Source organism: Lissotriton helveticus, chromosome 8 (genome assembly GCF_964261635.1).
Source record: "Lissotriton helveticus chromosome 8, aLisHel1.1, whole genome shotgun sequence".
NCBI classification, from domain to species: Eukaryota; Metazoa; Chordata; class Amphibia; order Caudata; family Salamandridae; genus Lissotriton; species Lissotriton helveticus.
In genome coordinates this window covers 70,903,743-70,922,523 of record NC_136069.1, presented here as the reverse complement: position 1 = coordinate 70,922,523, position 18,781 = coordinate 70,903,743, and the positions used below count along the sequence as shown (strand labels likewise).

Genomic DNA, 18,781 nt, shown 5'->3' with positions numbered 1-18,781 from the left:
CACAGGAAGGTTCAGATTAATAACCCCCTTCTCTGCGGGAGCTAATGACCTCAGATCAATGCTGCGAAAAAATTGGCATATTCTTAAAACAGACAGTATCATCAAGGACGACCTACCTGATCACCCACTGATAACCTTTAATAAAACCAGATCTTTAAGAGATCATTTGGTGACCAGCCACCTGGAGAGACCTTTGGCCAAAAGTAACACCTTAAAATCTATGAGTGGTTTCTTCCCATGCGGGAAATGCAAAGCGTGCGCTGGAAGTAGAAGAGTACTTTCAGTGGACAATCATGAAACCGGTAAAAAACTGCATATAAAAAAGTTCATAACTTGCAGTACTCCCCTAGCCGTCTATTGTTTGGTGTGTCCCTGTGGCCTTCGCTACATAGGGAGCACCATCAATATGCTGAAATTGCGGATCTTAGAACACCTAAGAGCCATTGACAAAGCAGATCAGGCATACCCAGTTGCCCGGCATTTTGCCGAAAAACATAACAGGGACCGCAATCAGCTGCAGTATTTTGGTCTTGACACCATAAAAAACAACGCTAGAGGAGGTGACCGCCTGCGACGACTACGCAGACTTGAGTCACGCTACATCATAGATCTATCCACCAAATGGCCGAAGGGGATGAATAGTGGGGAAGAAATGATCGTCCATTTAGGCAAATAACATCATGGCTGTTTCTATAACTGATCGTATTCTATTTCTGCAAAAATATGGGTCACTGCATGTGTATATTACGAGTGCGTGTGGGCGTGTGTATATATTGTATAATCTGTATTAACATGTGGGGGAGGTTATTAAGATGAATTGACAAACTGCCTCTGGAACTCATATGCAATCTACAGAAGGGTGAAGTTCTTTTGATTCTTTTCTCCTTAATTTTTTATCTTATCTAGACACACTGCCCATGATAAGTGGCACTTTGGTAGGATTCGAAGGGCTCTTTGTCTCCTATGTTACTTGCTTAGTTGACAGTAACTTGATTTTAATACACCACTGGCATTTCCTCACGGTTTTTCCTGGCATCCCTCACCCCTTGCATTTTGTATATCACATTATGGTTTATTTAACGTAACAAATGAATTTACATTACAGGCTACACATAGAGTAATCTCTCTTTGTTTTTTAGAGGACCATTGCCGATCCACGGCTATATTAGGAATGTACAATAATTTCCAGTATTATGATTAAGATCTTCCATCTGTGCATATTTACCTATCTGTAGGTATGATAACATGCAGTGCATTCTTTGCGAATAGGAATGTGTGTATACTTTTTACCGTTCCAAGATGGCGCTTGCGCTAGCTGGGAGTGCTTTGGTCCTCTGTCGATGTCGACTGAGAGGTGTAACCTGTTCACATTGTAAAATATATAACATGTACCGGTTTTCAATGTGTAAATCACACACTGACGAAGGCTAAGAGCCGAAACGCGTCTGTGGCACGCTTGTGGTGAATAAAACTACTGTGTGAATTTGGTACCCCCCCGAGTGCTGTCTTTTCTTCCTTGGATTTGCAAGGTTGTTTGAGCGCAATATATATATATATATATACACACACACACGTTTTCAATTTGGAAATACACGGAGGAGAAATTTGGAAATACACTGAGGAGAACAGGGGAAGTGGTCCCTTAAACACCCCCCACCAGTCACGATGTGCTTTTGCAAATCGGTTACCACCTCCTTTGAGGGGTGAGCAACTGATCAGTGGTTTGCTATTGTGGTTGCACACCACTAATGAAAATCCTCGCAATTAGGAGTCATTTTTAAGTCTCCTAATTGCAATTCAGAATGATCGCAAAATGGGTTCAGTATATTGTACATACCACTTCTGCATTCGCAAACCCTGCGGTTTCGCTAAGATTAGTATTTTTCTTACCAATGTGCGAGGCAGCACCAAACCTGGTGTGTAGCACAAAAAAGTTGAGATGTTAGCAAGCAGAGACACCCATTAAAGAAGACCTCAATCAACCATTATCTGCACATATCCTAATCAGATACTAGAGTTCCAATGCTCCCGTTTGGTCTAATAAGCACAGAGATAGTTTTGGAAATGTGCTTTTTGAGTATAAAGAACCCAAGTGACTGATACGCTCATGTGGTACTGGTCGAACTATGAAAAGGTCAAAAGCTATGTACTACAGTTGATCTTTTTTGCCCAAGCTACATTATTTTATCAATATGGCTCCAAACAACCATTTTGACATGTTATGCTCGGGAAGGGGGGTAATTACAAGATCACCACCTCCTAAGTACTTGTACTGGAGTTCTCAAGTTCAGCACCATCCTAGGACCAAAAGCTATCACATGTTTGAACCATCACTAAAACTTAAGTGGTAGTGTTTAGAGGGAGGAAACAATACAGCGATTGGAAATTGGGCGGAAGATCCAATGAGGAACTAAGAACATACACTTACTTGGGGTGTTTTTTTTCACAGACATTAGAAAGTACCTCATACCTTTTACATATCGGGCTTAAAGCTACAGCTCATGCAAGTGCCTTAAAAAGATGTTTCTCTTCCTCAGGAAGGAGTCACTTTCAATCCCTCCTTGACATTTATCAAGCTAAGATAACCCCCATTCTCTCTTCTACACTTGAGTATATTCCCGTAAATAAGTGGTCAACGTTAAATTCTTGTGAAGGAAAGCTCCTCCACAAGATCACTACTTTGAGCCAAGCTACACCAGAACAAGCACTGTGCCTATAGCTCATAATATTGAGTGTATTTTCTAGATCTCTAGCAAATCAAATTAGATTGGCGTCTAATCTGATGCATGCGCCAGAAGGCTCTCCGAGTGCGCTTTTGAAGATAGAAACCTTCAAGGAAGGAACTAGCCTCTCTCTATACACCTTTAATAAAAACCGTGAAACTGTTTTAGAGCATTAACAATGAACTACTGTCCATCAGTAGTCGATCACCAGCACTTTTGAAACTGTACATAAAGAGTATGACATCTAGACTAAGCTATAACATCGATATTGCACATTGTTCCCAGTTAGTTAATTACAGGCCATTTGTTGAAAACCTTGAATATAAGGCTCACCATAAATACTTGTGACTGTCATTAGATCACAGCACTAGACACAGTAATATTTTACACCTAGATATTTTACAATTAAATGTCTATACTAAACATTGGAGACATACAAGAGGTAAGTCAGGAGCTTGTGTTCTATGTAAGGGGGCGTCCATAATTTTGTGCATGTCACATACATTTGTCCTAGTAAAGTTGGGCTAGAAGCTAGGAATCACTTTATAAAACCTAGTTTTTTAAAATATAATAATATAGACAGAATTAATGATTTGCTCGCCTTAGTAAGGTCACCTCTGATGAGTGCATGTGTAATAAGCTGTATACATTTTTAAAAGCATTTCTATTAATAGAAAGAATATATGGTTTTAAAAAAACTGCATAAATTATGAATGTTTTTAAATGTTTTAAATTGCTAATCTATGATGAAGTATAAATCAATGAACCAATTTGAATTCGAGAGTTAAGAGGGTTATAAAACGAGTCTATGTATCTTCCTTGAGCTCTGAAGCAACCCCTTCTAATCCATCACATCAAAATTTGGGAAAGTAGCCATCAGACCACTCAATGAACCATCCCTTTTAGAATGTCACAAGCTCAACGCCTACAAAAGGCACAACATTCAACAAGTGATCAACTTGCCCTGGCTCAGCAAGTCTGGCTGATCAAGGACAGTGTCCTGGCACATAAGCTCAGACATGTGGTACCATAACTGGGTACCAGAAGCACTAAGGCGCCACTGAATATTGGCTGTTTTTTGTCACATGAGGTTATTTGTATCTACTGGTCGGAACTGATCTGAATAACTGAAGATCTGACAAGTTAATATTTAAAACTATAGACTCTTAAGAGAGAGTGTTGACTTTCTTTTTCACATCACTGTAGTTGAAGGTTCAATTCAAATATCTTCCGCCTGTTGACCTTGTATGACATCTACAGATGTTTCATATTATAATAGTCCTTTAATAACTGGCAAAAGCTTTTCAATGCTCAGTTCTCATGGTGTCTGATCACTAACTTCACACAGTACCCAAGGGTTATGCCAGATAACGGCAGATGTGTTGACATCACAAGACACTGATTTCTGTTACCAATATAGACCTTACAATACTAGGATCTAAATTTCAGACTCCGAATAAGGCATAAGCATTTCACCACTTCACATGACAGAGTCTGACTACTAACTAAACGTGGTATCCACAGATGGCTGACATTGGCACAGACAGTACAACGCTCAGCTCCATACCTAACTTGAGATCACCAGTGAGTTTGGATACTGGCCTAGGCCTTAATACATTAAGCTCAATTAGCTCCTTAAGCAAAAGCCCTTTCAATGCTCAGCTCTAGCAACTTATTTCCTGGTATATTGGAAAACAACAGCATTACTGAACCAGTTAAAATCGCCTTTTGCAGCCACAGAACAATTTTCCTACTCAAATTAAACAAGGTTTCTCCATGAAGACATCAAGTTTTTACAAATATTAACTACATTGAAAACATCGAGGGCACATCGTCAAATTCGAATTTCGAAAAACAATGGTGCATATTACCAACAACTAGCGATATTTATCGCTAAATGCGCTTAGCGACTTTTTTTTTTTTTATCGCTGCCTATCGCTGGATATTTTAGCGGAGAAAACATGCTATTAGCAACGTTTTTCTCCATTGCGCTAAAATATCCAGCTATAGCGGCATAATGCTAGAATATCGCTGAGAATATAGCGATATTCTCGCATTAGCGACGAAATGCTCTTAGCCATGATATCCACCTCCCATTGGATAACATAGCTAAGGACTGGTCAGAGCAGGCGTTAGTTTTTGGCGATAGCGGGAATATTTCCATCGCTACGCCAGCCTTGTGAATAGGCGATAGCGATGTTATCGACTGCTTTCAGTCGCTAACGGGTTGGGTACGCCCACTTTGCATGTCATTAGCGATAAATATCGCTGACATGCAAAGCGGGCCCCAAACCGCTCGCTATCGCCTTCAAGCTGTCGCTAACTGCTGTTAGCGACAGCTTGATAATAGGGCGATAGAATTTTCGCCGCTAAACCGGCGTAAAGTGCCTATCGCCCCCCTTGATAATATGCCCCCCCTTGATAATATGCCCCACTCTCTATTAGCTTGTAGGAAATTCTCAAAGTGTGCGCTCTTCCTATAGTGCGTAACGAAAATAATCCATGTAAAACCAGCACCACATTAATCAGCTGTCTGAATATCCACTATGCGGGATTTAGGGAGCCAAGTGCACAAGTAACCGGTTACACAGCTTCTAAAATACATGCAAGAAAAGTAGAGCACAAACAGATAGCCCTGTGGAAGCTGCCTGTCACACCAGTAGGTTGCAAAATGACAAATGCAATCTGGAAAAATGTATGTGAAAACTACTTGGGAGGGGTAACGTCTTCCTGTGTGCATTTAATTGTGCTTTCAAAGCGCATTCTCACTCGAGCCCATAGGCAGGGGCTGCCTGGTGTACAGCAGGAGTGCAGGCCCAGCCAGCACTGCCTCCCTCAGAGGTTACATGAACATGACAGATACTCACTGCTAACTTTCATGCTGCCGAAGGCCGATGGCTGCTGCACCGGCTTGCAGCTCTCCGCGAACGAGGTGGTTCTCGGCCGCCCGGACATGATGCCTCCTTCCGCCTCCCGGCTCCGTCGTCCGGTCTCCTCCTGGCAATGCTACGGTGGACTCTTGCAACGACGGGGATGGGACATCCACCGCTCCAAGGGGTGGGGGAACCGGAGAACCTCAAAGAAATTGGACCCTTCCTGCGCCTTCAGGTGCTTTCTCCTACACCATGCCTGGCGTAGGCTAGACCCCCTCTCCGGAGAAAAAAACTGGACAGCCAAAAAAAGCACATCAAATCCTGGGATCGCTGGGTAAGACGAAGCCCAAAGCAGCGGCACCGTGACTTCTGCCCAACCCTCCACCACACGGGTCCTTTAGGCTGGACAGCTCTCTCTGGTGAATAGAAATGCAGAGCTAGCGGAAATCATCCCAGGGAGGTGAAGAGGCTACACACACCTCTTGCCTTCGATGACTCCAGGTCCTCCCGTCAACTCCACCCTTAGAGGAGAATGGTCTGGGAAGAAAAATGGAGGGCACGATACAGGGATGATTGTACAAGGGGGGGAAAGGCCCAGCAGACTCTTCTGCCTAAAGCATCCCTGGCTGGCCCTGGTGAGGGGTGGCTGAGATTCTGGGTGAAGGGGGGAGGTTTGGGATCTTCTGGGGCGCTCTACTCTCACCAGACTATCATTGAGGGTCCTCCTTGAGCTACAGTGCCCGGCTGATGCAGCCCCCCAATGCCTAGACCCCTGTGCTCGGCAGATTTCCGAGGTACAGGGCATATATTACAGGCTCCTTGGCTTCTTTGTCCAAGAGTTGATTCCCCATCTGGTTTGCTTTCTTTCTAAAGGCTGTAGAGATAATGGGATTTCACTTTACACGGGCCTCTTAGCTGGGTGGGGGAGGTGTTCGCCTTCATACAAAACCCCTTTAAAAGCAGTGGGGGAAAGCTTGGCACTTATTCCTCTGTAGGGGCTTCTATTTTTAAAGGGCGGGCTGCTGCTGCTTTCTGGGCTCTTGGGTGGTTTCTGTTGTAAATGTGAAAAGGGCTGATTGTTGGGATTTATTGCCTCCTGTCCTCGGGGTTGCTTTGATGAGTGTATTTTGGGGGAAGGAGTGTATTTTGGGGGAAGGAGTGTCGCCGCCCTCAGGTCACTGGATATTGTATTTCACATGGAGTGTGTGGGGGTGTTACCTTGGGGGTGTTACCTTGGGGTTCTGACCCCCTCCCCCCCGGGGGCGCCGGTATCCTTAGTAAAGATGCTCTCTAGGCCCCCGTTTTTCTGCAGGCCCCTGGCTCACCCCTTTGTCTCCCCTCTGCCAGTCAGAGCATAGCCGGGGGGGGGCAGCCAGGGTCAGGAGTGGGGGAGGGGCAGAGATTGACAGAGGCTCCCCGAGGGGCGGTTGGACCACGGGCGGTGGCCTCCTGCGGCCCCACCGGCGGCTCGGAGGGCCCGCTGTCCGGGCGGTGGCCCTGTCCTGCCTTCGGTCCGTGCCTGGGGCCCTGGCCGCTCCCGCTTCTCTTTGTCCGGGCCCAGCTGCCTCCGCCTCGCCGCCGCACTCCGCCAGTCTCTCTCCGGCTTCTTTTTTTTTTTTTTCCTCTCTCCTCGCGCAGCTCCTCCCTGCGCCAAGTGAGGGGCGTGCACCCGCCCGTCCGCCCCTGCGCTACTGGAGCACAATGCCTTCCAGAATACCACCAGCCGCCGGGTGACAGCTGCTCCGCGCTGCGCGTGCGCGCTTAGCCTCCGCTGTCACGGTTGGAAGCCATGTTGGGGTCAGGCCTTGAAAGACGCCGCTTCTGAATGTGAAACGGACGCCTTCAGCCTTGTGGTCAGTTTGCATTGTTAACGTGCACGTCACAAAAGATGCGAGGAAGGAGGCCATCTTGTAGAGGGGAACAATATTACTTTTACCTGTATGGAAAGGGGATCAAATACAACTATTATCTTTTCAATTAAAAAAAAGTATGAAACCGAATTTAGCAATGCGCCTATATTTACAATAAATGAGCTATAGTAAGTTGACACCGTTATGAATAAGAACCAGGATTTACACGAATAGTATTCCAAAGTGTTTCTTTTCAGTATAAACTTTAAATACCTTGATTTATCCCAATGTCTGCGAGAGCTCCTACTTACACTGAGAGGAAAAGAGATACCTCACGGTGAGCATTTTTACGCAGTGCTACGGCATTGTGCCTCTTTACGTCTGTATTCAGGCTTTGCAGAAAGCGAAGAGTAGGAAATGCCAGTAAAAGCTAAAGAGTAGGAAATGCCAGTAATGTTCAGCAATCAATCTGGGTCGTGTATTTCATTTTTATTTGACAACTCCAACAGCTCTGCTGTATTCCTGGGATTTTCCTTTTCGCATATCACGGTCACGTACTTGCCAAGGTAGATAATGCGGTTTTAAGCTGTCCATCTTCCATTTCGATGACCTCTCGCATTCTCCCTTAGCGACGTAGTTAACCAACCAGAGAACTTGAAAAGAGTCATGCAAATAAACCAGACTGGAGCGAGCCAATAAGGGCTTACCAACCTTTCCATTGGCGGACAGCGAGTCAAAGGCATATATATAAGGACTTACTGTGCAACCTGTGTAAATGCTGGGTTGATTTGTTTCTCTTCATCATAACTTCGGAGGAGCGAAACACAAGAAGCTGCCAGATAAATATACGAAGAGAGAAATGGCCCGTGTATTTTGTATCCATACCGTCATTTTTTTTAGGCGAACGAAGTGAGAATTGGCCAATAATTTGTTGAAGTATTCATATAAACTTCTTAAAGCTGTGGTGAATATTTTCAGATTTTTAATAGTTTAAGTACACTTTCTCTTCGCTTTGTCTCGAGGATGTGACGTTTCAAGATGGTCGATATCGGTGCGTAGAACACCAGCCTCGCCTCTCTCTTCAATTTCTAACGCGTCGTTGCCATGCCTAACGGTCTGCAGCGAGGAGCAGGCGCGGCCCGACGGCAACACGCTTCTAATGGTCCAATGAAACGTGAGTCCAGAGAACGATGGTGCCTGGGGTGGGGTCGCAGATTTTATGCGCCTCCACCTCTGATTGGTTACACGTTCAGGGAGGTGGAACAAAGCAGATCGGTGATGGTTAGCAATATGACATGCATCAGCCAATGACTGACGCCGGACCGCAGCTGCAACCTGCCAGTGTCGTGGAGGTACTTTGTGATTGGCTGTAGATTTGTCATCAGATAGGATGGTCCAGTCATCCGGAATCTTTCTGCTAAATGAATGATGGCATTTAGGGTTCTGTTTTGTTCAATAATTTTATATCGAGGCCTGTTAAAAATGTAGAACCACAATACAAATATGTTCTTTCCACCCTTTGAATTATAGAATAGAAACAGTAGAGCTAAGAAAAAAGTACAAGTATTTCAGAGAGGTTTAAATTATGTTTAAATGATTTTTAAAGTGACCAGAGAGGTAGAATACTGAGGTTTAAATGTATTTGTACAAGCTCCTGGCCTACTTAGACTGTCAAATCATGAACATATAGTTGCTATTTTTTCTAGGAAATATGACAAGGGTGTTTGTTCCCTATCTATTAGGAAATGAAACGGAGGTCGAATTGCCTTGCTAAAAAATAACGTAGAGAATTTAACACAACATTTTATTCAATTACTAGTATTTGAATTATAGAATCTGAAAACGGTAACATATAGTATTTTAATTGGACATAGTTCTGCTCCTATTGGCATTGCCTCCACACCCAATCATCAGACATGCTAACATTTTCAGACATCTGGGAGAGAGGTTTGGAGAAGCAACATTCAGAGAATTTTTAATTTTCACTTCTAACTTACATCCGAATGAAAGGAGTTGTAGGATGAAAAGTCTGAAACAGTATCGTTTTTAGCTTAGAAAATGTGGACTTTTTACAGGCTGGTGGGCAGAAAATCTGGATCTTACTAAAGACATGGATCCCAATATCATGCAAAACCTCCTTTCCTGCTACCATTCACAGCAGCAACAATAAACAAAATGTGGAACTTTTACAACATTCTATGAGACTTTAAAAACAAAGAGCACACAGCCACCTCTATCTTCTTCTTGCTGAATGCATACATAACCTTCCAAAACAGCTATGACCACCCAATCCACCTTTCTTTGTAAACCACCTCCTTCACCTCTACGACAACTTCAACTCATTATGATAACAAAAACCATTATACTTGGGTTGTGAATCACAGGGAAGGATGATATTATCATTAGTGCCCTTGCCACCATATGTCCAGCTGCACTCTCCACACATTTGAAATACAAGCGTCTAATCATAGAATCACCAATCTGCAGACTGTAAAATGTTCTGCAAATGAACCCCTGTCATGTAAGCTTTGGATGCCAAGGCCTTACCTCTATTTCAGTCCACCTCATGATTTATTTAACCCACCTGGACAGCTCTGGGAAAGTAACAGCTTTCAATAGGTTTTTGAACGAAATCAACAGTTGCACTACCCCTCAAAGGTCCAACTGCCCTAGCAGGTTCCTCATACTCTTTCAACACAGTAAACCCCACACAGCTTTTAAATATCCTGAAAGTAAGGGTAAAAAAATAGTGGTGAATAGCATCTTAGTTCTCCTTTTAAAATAAATGGCGACTCCTACCATAAAAGCATTGCCCATAGTTCCAGACACTGTCTTAATAAACTTAAGCATACTAACCTCATAACCTTCATAGTCAGGTCTCTCAACGTTAAATCCTCCAAACTCTCAAAAAAGACAGTGCTCTAGTCACAAAGAATTATTCATTGCAACCAGTGGCCTTGAACCCTATATACTCCTTAACCACCCTTTTACCAATAAATCCTGTCCTGCATGTGACCCATTTACCAGTTTATACCCTGCAGTAATTGCCAACCTGCACATACTAATTGCCCTATAAGATAAACCTTCCTAAAACGATTCCGACAAATAGTCCTCCTCATATGGTATGTCAGCTGAAATGGGATCAAGATCCCTCTCCACACACCAGGGTAACCATTCTGCCTGGGCAATCTATATACCCTTCTAGCTCTGGGAGCCCAAGGTTTTGCAGTGATTTTTTAAATACCTCTCTAAAGGTCTTGCACCACCCATACTCTCCAAAAATCCTCTATGCTATCAGAACCAGATGCCCTGTCTTCAGTAACTTGTGCGCCTCCACGATTGAACCTATCAACAATTTGTTTAATCAAGGGAGTAGTAACAAAGTCCACTGACATCTACAATAATACTTGGCACTATACCTGTGACCTCTAAAATGGTGTCACCATTACCACAGTTTCTTTCCAATGGCACATTTTCAATGTCTTTCTCACTATTACTGCAAATGGCGAAAAAGCCTAAGGTTTAAGGCCCCTTGAATCCTGGAGAAAAGCATCTACTTTATTTGCCTGAACCCAGAGACTAGCAGAAATAACTCCTCACCTCTGAATTTAGTCTGATTGCAAACAGGTCCATCCTATACAGACCTTACTTCTTCTGAATGATTAAGAACACCATCCTGTCCAAAATCCAGTTGCTTGCATCTAGAAATTGCCCTGAATTCAAGTCGACTGTGCTGTTCTTTAGACTTGGAATATATTTGTTATGAACTGTAATGCTGCTCTGAAGGCAGTAATCCCTAACACCTTAATCAAATCCTTCACATGTGCCCCACCCCAAAGCGGTCGACATATCTCACTGCAAACACATTGTCTATCCACAGCATTAAAAAAATAAATCCATCTTATTTCTGTAAGGCATCTTATTACAAATGCCTTCACCAGCATCTCCAATTAATTGGTGTGAATATGTCTCTGATCTATGTCCTCCTTTCGAAGTCTATCCGTACCATGCACTCCAACCATCTAAACTCACATCTGACTCTATTACCAAATCTGTGACTTCTCCAAATCCAAGCTTGCGCATTATTCAACCATCAGTTCAACTGTCCTGCATCCTGTGTTGAATCAACTGATAACACCTCATGCCCCTTCTCGCAAATGAGCTGCCTTCGGTCTCTGCAAAGCCCAATAATATAAAGGACCAGGAAAAACAGCCTGATCTGTTGATAGGAGCAAACCTAGAATACAAACAAGCATTCTTAAAGGAATATGATCCAATGTCAAAGTCTTCTGTATCTCTTTCAAGGCATTTCAACTTTTCTCTTGGTAACTTCAAAATTTCTTCCATAGTATCCACCATGAACCCTAAAAATTGAGTCTTTCGATTTTGTGCCAAGCTTGATTTTGCTCTGTCCATCACAAACCCCAACTTCTCCAACAAACTCAGTGTCATCCCTGTCTACTGAACCAATATTTTCCTGTCTTGGGCCACAATCAGAAAATCATTCAAATACATAATCAGACTTACTCCTCTTATTTGGAGCCAAGCCACCATCAGACACCAAACATTTTATGAAACACCATAGGGCAGAAAAAAGACTAAATGGTGAGCTGCAAAACTTCCATTTCAGTCCTGCAAAATCTCTGATGAGGTTCTTATATTGGTGTAGTTAAATACATGTCACTTTGTTTTTATACGGAGCCCTCACCTGAAACGGACCAGGACGTCAGCGGCGCCCATACCTCCAAGCCTACTTCTCGCCGCACCCGCTCCGCGGGTGCCGCGTCGCGTAGAGGGGCTTAAGGGAACACTGAGGAGACTTGCTTGCTGTTGTTGGCTGCGGGTGAGAGGCGCTAGCGGGGCTGCGAGCGTGCAGGGACTCCAGGAACCAGGAGTCCCTGCGAGACCGTCTATCACCTTCCGGTCCGCTCTCCCTGCTGGCCCCGCCCCCCGCCTTGCTGAGGATTTTTAAATCTCCCGCCTCTGCCCTTCCTGCGGGTCACTTTGTTTTTATACGGAGCCCTCACCTGAAACGGACCAGGACGTCAGCGGCGCCCATACCTCCAAGCCTACTTCTCGCCGCACCCGCTCCGCGGGTGCCGCGTCGCGTAGAGGGGCTTAAGGGAACACTGAGGAGACTTGCTTGCTGTTGTTGGCTGCGGGTGAGAGGCGCTAGCGGGGCTGCGAGCGTGCAGGGACTCCAGGAACCAGGAGTCCCTGCGAGACCGTCTATCACCTTCCGGTCCGCTCTCCCTGCTGGCCCCGCCCCCCGCCTTGCTGAGGATTTTTAAATCTCCCGCCTCTGCCCTTCCTGCGGGTCACTTTGTTTTTATACGGAGCCCTCACCTGAAACGGACCAGGACGTCAGCGGCGCCCATACCTCCAAGCCTACTTCTCGCCGCACCCGCTCCGCGGGTGCCGCGTCGCGTAGAGGGGCTTAAGGGAACACTGAGGAGACTTGCTTGCTGTTGTTGGCTGCGGGTGAGAGGCGCTAGCGGGGCTGCGAGCGTGCAGGGACTCCAGGAACCAGGAGTCCCTGCGAGACCGTCTATCACCTTCCGGTCCGCTCTCCCTGCTGGCCCCGCCCCCCGCCTTGCTGAGGATTTTTAAATCTCCCGCCTCTGCCCTTCCTGCGGGTCACTTTGTTTTTATACGGAGCCCTCACCTGAAACGGACCAGGACGTCAGCGGCGCCCATACCTCCAAGCCTACTTCTCGCCGCACCCGCTCCGCGGGTGCCGCGTCGCGTAGAGGGGCTTAAGGGAACACTGAGGAGACTTGCTTGCTGTTGTTGGCTGCGGGTGAGAGGCGCTAGCGGGGCTGCGAGCGTGCAGGGACTCCAGGAACCAGGAGTCCCTGCGAGACCGTCTATCACCTTCCGGTCCGCTCTCCCTGCTGGCCCCGCCCCCCGCCTTGCTGAGGATTTTTAAATCTCCCGCCTCTGCCCTTCCTGCGGGTCACTTTGTTTTTATACGGAGCCCTCACCTGAAACGGACCAGGACGTCAGCGGCGCCCATACCTCCAAGCCTACTTCTCGCCGCACCCGCTCCGCGGGTGCCGCGTCGCGTAGAGGGGCTTAAGGGAACACTGAGGAGACTTGCTTGCTGTTGTTGGCTGCGGGTGAGAGGCGCTAGCGGGGCTGCGAGCGTGCAGGGACTCCAGGAACCAGGAGTCCCTGCGAGACCGTCTATCACCTTCCGGTCCGCTCTCCCTGCTGGCCCCGCCCCCCGCCCTTCACGTCACCTATTTCTTCCTCCCACCCTCCCGCAGCGCGGGACGCAGCCCGGGCGAAGACAGGGCAAAGACTGGGCCGTTTGAGGCCGTTCGAGGACGGCCGAGGACTGGACTGGCCTACCCTCCTTCGCCTATCTGGGGAAACTGTTCAACTGTGGTTGGTGTTGTTAGAAATTTTTCTGATCCATAGAAGGTTGTATTTGGGTTCTCACTGTTCATGAACATGTCAGTTAGGATAACCCGTAGTAAGACTGGCAAGGGAAACACTTCAATCAGTGGCCCAATGGATGATTTTATCACCCGTACTAATCAGGCAATTGATGAGGAAATTTTTAAGTTACAGTCCCGTGTTTCTCTTGAACTGGCAGCCGCAAGAAGATTATCAGAGGTAATCACTGCCTCGAAAAAATCTTCATTGGGGCATATTGCAACTGCTGTTACCCCGGATAGACCTGCCACTCTTAAATCATTAGTCGTGCAGGCAGAGGTTCACCAGGCTCCAACTCTACAGCTTGTTTCACAGGCTGCAGAGTCTATTGAAGATGCCGGTGACACAATTCCACCTGTATTGTCCCCCGTGAAAAATGTATCTTTTAACTTTTTTAATCCAGCAATTGTAAAACCTTCTGTTGACACGCAGGTCAATAGTTCTAATTTCCCTGACCCTGTAATTTTTAATTCTTCAAGACCTAATCTAGATTTGGGCACCTCCCTAAAAAGGAAAAAGATTTCCCGGTATGCTTACTATGGAAAAAGGGCAAGACCTGTGCAAAAACCAAAACTGCCCCCTACTCAAATCTCTGAAACGATCGAAGGGATTATTTCTAAGGAACAGATACACGTAGAGGGTGCCAAGGGTGTGTCATTATCAGCTAAAAACTTTAGTACCCCTCAGGAAGGGGGTTTAACTGTTGAGGATCAGATAGGGAAGGAAGGGAAGGACGGGGAATTCATAAACATGGTTTGGGAAACACTTAAGAAATTACTCTCCCCCCTTGCACATAGACTCTCCTCCATCGAAAACAGCTTGTTGGAAATGGAGAAAAGTATCATAGCCTTGGCTACTCTTGGCTTGAGAAGTCTAGAAAATCAGGGCATTGGGGTAGAGAATCCGATTCCACAGGTATCTAACTCTCCTTTACCTATACCTCCACCTGAACGTCCAGTTCCGAAACCACGATCAGTGGGCGTGAATCAAATTGTTGCACCTCAACCTGTTGTCCCTTCCCGTCCTTGTACTAAACCTACCTCTAACCCTACTGTAGTTCCCCCTCCTAAACAACGGCCGACAGAATTTCATCAACAGTATCCCCGGGGTACATCTGAAAAGAATAATTTCAGAGGGGGGTATATCGATCTTCCCCCAGAGGCAAACGACTACGTGGTTGTCCTGACGGGCGTTTCAGAGCTTGAAAATGGCCATCACGAGAACCATTGGTCTTTGAAGAACAAAACAATGCACTGGCTCAATGCAAACCGTGCAATTCCCAATGGTAGGAAGAGTAGAGTGCTGATGGTACGACGTGTTCCTTGGGTGGGCCCCACAAAAAAATCTGTGGTTGGAGATTGTGTAGTGGTGACCTTCGAGGACCCACATACAGCACGTTATATTTGCACTTGTCCCAATGGGGAAGGTTCCTGTGTAATTCCTAGACTTCTGTCCTTTTTCTATCCTCCACCCCCTAAAAAACCCCTGTACGATGGTTGGTCACTGGTACAGCGCAATCCTTGGAGGATTTATTCCTCCAATTATCAAGATTCCTCTATGTGCTGGAATGGTCTACCCACCCAGAATAGGTTCAGTTGCCTTGAGGAGGTAGACTGACTTACAAGGCAAGCAAAGGTTAATGTAGAATTAATGGCCTCTGCAACTTCAATGGCAGGGCCCCCTGTAAGCCCCCTTGTAATGTCTGATTATAATCACGGACACATGGAAAGGTATCTAAATCCGATATTAGCACATATTGACAAGGCTGATGAATGCGCTGTTGCCATGACTAGTCCTCCACCCAAGATATTGTTCATAGTCGACCCACAGCAAGATAGTGCAGTCCCCCCCTTGGTACCACCGGTCTTTAATGATGAACCAGATCCTCCTAGTACCGAGCCAACCCCTCAATTGATTTTCCTGTCATGGAATATCGCTGGAGTGGGCAAAAATCTGAAAGACCCAGAATGGGCAGATTACATTGACCCCAGCGATTTCTGCCTATTGCAGGAAACTTGGGCATTGGATATCCCGCACAGGATGGGTTACAAAACTTTTGGTATCAAGGCCTCTCAGTCTGTCAGGGGAAGGCCTTGTGGGGGATTGCTCATATGGCTCAAAATCACTTTAATTGTAAGAGCCGAGGTTATAGATACAGGAACCCCAGATATTTTGGCTCTAAAAATTGTATCTACCAATGGGGGTGAATATTATATTATTAATGTTTATAATAGACCAATAGGGCATTCTAAAGTCTCGCCCACCTTGGAAATCCTGGATACTTTCATGAAAAGGGTGGTGGGCGAAACTCCTGTAATACTAGGGGGCGATCTAAACTGCAATTTTGAACCGATTCATGGGATTTCAGATATATTTCAAGAGGAAGACCAAGCATATAATATCCCTCAGCTTGACACCCTGAACTATGTCCCCTGTAGCACTCTGGCGGTTCAATTAATGAGGTTAACAGTTGATCATGGCCTCAGAGCGTGCAATGGTCGATTTCCCTCAGATTTTACAAAACAACCTACCTTTGGGAAATCGAATAGTAGATTAGATTTTATCTTCGTTTCACTAATTATTTGGCATTTTATGCTTGATTTTAAAGTCTCTTTGAGGGCAGAGAGTGATCACCTTCCTCTGGAACTTTTTATTGACCCGCATATAATTAATGACACTATTGGTCCGGCACCATGTGAGGTGGGTGCTGATGTCCTATGTGAGCAGGCACATATAATTAATAATAATAGACGTGCTCTAAAATGGCCACATCTTTTAAGTGAGGGTAAGACCCTGGCTGCAGTTTATTCATTGTTTGATAAGACCTTTTCACCCTTAGTAGGACAACCTTTATCTACTGATAACTGTGATTATTTTGTTGAGCTACACACTGTCTTTTTTGATGAACTAAGAGTCCATATGTCTAAATTGCCGAGGAAGAACTGCCAAAATGTACGCGTGGGATGCCATGGAAAACTGTGGTACGACCACGCTTGCAAAATGGCTAAGAGAAAGCTCTTATATGCAATTAGAAGTAAAGTACAAGATGATGTTAGACTCGCTAGGGAGGAGTACAAGCGAGTTCAAAGGGTATCACAAAAAACATGGGAAGAGTCAATTTGGGCTGAAATGTTGTTTTCTGCTAAACACAATGACAATGTCGGCTTTTGGAGGTTGGTTGCAAATGGGGGACACGCCAGTAGACCCGTGAGGGATTCGTATATTGATGAAATGACATGGGTAACGCACTTTTCAAATCTGTATAAACCATATGATAATAATAATGAGGAGGAGCCCCCATGTCTACTCCCACCACCTGTGTGTCTTGACTTTACCCTGGAGGAAACACACAGAGCAATCAATGAACTAAAAAATAATAAAGCCCCCGGACCAGATAAAGTATCGGGTGACCTCTATAAACATGTACCTGAAGTTTGGGCTCCCTATATTAACCGTTTGTTTAATGCTTTGTCCATAAGTTGTAATTATCCTGACAGTTGGCGTGCAGCAGAAGTTGTCCCGATTTTTAAAAAGGGAAAAAGATCTGTACCCTCAAACTATAGACCTATTAGTTTAATGGACATTCTGCAAAAACTCTATGCTAAGCACCTACTATTTAGGATAAATGACTGGTTGGAGGAATCGGCCATACTCTCCAAATTTCAGGCAGGTTTTAGGTCCAAGACCAGTACGCTAGATCAGGTCTTTAGATTTTGTTGCCTGATTTGGAAGTATGTCCAAATTCGGAAAGGTCATTTGTATGTAGCCTTTATCGATTTAAGGGCGGCATTTGACCTTGTCCCTCGCAATCTACTATGGAGAACGTTAAACACAGCCGGCCTGCCAGCAAGTCTATTGGTACACATTATTGAATTGCACGCTAGAAATCACGCAAACATCAGATGGGGTCCGAAAGGTGAATTGACGCGTGACATCCCGATTAAGCGTGGTGTCCGACAGGGATGCGTCCTGGCCCCCACTTTGTTTTCTATTTTTGTTAATGATGTGCCTGATTATCTTAATGCTTGCAATAACGATTCGCCACAACTAAATGGAGAGAGAGTGCCTGCGTTGCTCTTCGCGGATGATACCATCTTAATATCCCAAACCAAGAAGGGCCTCCAGGCACTCCTAAACTCCTTTAGCAGTTACTGTATGACCAAAGGACTAGAAATAAATGTTGATAAAACAAAATGTATGGCTTTAAACCCTATTAGACCGGATAAAGGGAACCTGACCCTGAATGGGGAAACTTTAGGTACTGTGGAGAATTTTGTTTATTTGGGGGTAGTACTCGATTCTAAATTAACATGGAAGGCTCAAATCGAAAAAAGTAAGGTGTCATATGCCCATAATGTAAAACCTATAATCTGCAGATTGAATGCTAGTACAAGCAAAAGTATAACTCCTGTACTTGAACTTTTTAAATTCAAGATTCAGTCTGCAGCATTATATGGGGCTGAGATATGGGGACCTTGGGCCAAGGAGAGTTTTCAAGGCCTCGATAACAAATTCATGAGATCAATTGTAAGGGTCCCAACCAGCACACCACTAATACCTCTCCATCTCGATTTGAACTTCAAACGAACCGACCACCTAGCTACCTTAAGACCGCTAATGTTCTGGATAAGGACTTGGTCCACTCCGGAACTGGTAGATTACAGAAAGGGTCTTCAAGAAGTATTAAATTTAGATACTTTTAATTCCCTTCGGTGGTTCGGGCATGTTAAAAAATGGTTCTATAATTTGGGGTTGAGTTCATTTTGGGAAAACCCAGACAATTTACCAACTCTTGCTAAAAAAACTGTGAAGAGAGCATATTGGTACTTTATGAATGATAGACACACTCATGACAGTAGAATTGGCACCCTAACAAGAAACTTCCTAACCTTCA

General features: G+C 45.0%; 1 protein-coding gene across 2 annotated transcripts in view; it reads right to left on the bottom strand.

The window, feature by feature from the left end:
* The window catches only part of GSK3B (glycogen synthase kinase 3 beta), a 601,292-nt gene extending 593,990 nt beyond the window's left edge, over positions 1-7,302 (bottom strand). The window contains exon 1 of one of the 2 annotated variants that reach the window (XM_078656649.1): positions 5,591-7,302. In XM_078656649.1, coding sequence (XP_078512775.1) covers positions 5,591-5,678 — 88 coding nt within the window. In that variant the 5' untranslated portion in view covers positions 5,679-7,302. The remainder of the gene's footprint in view (positions 1-5,590) is intronic. The other variant, XM_078656648.1, reaches the window with a different exon arrangement.
* Positions 7,303-18,781: the final 11,479 nt, after the last annotated feature.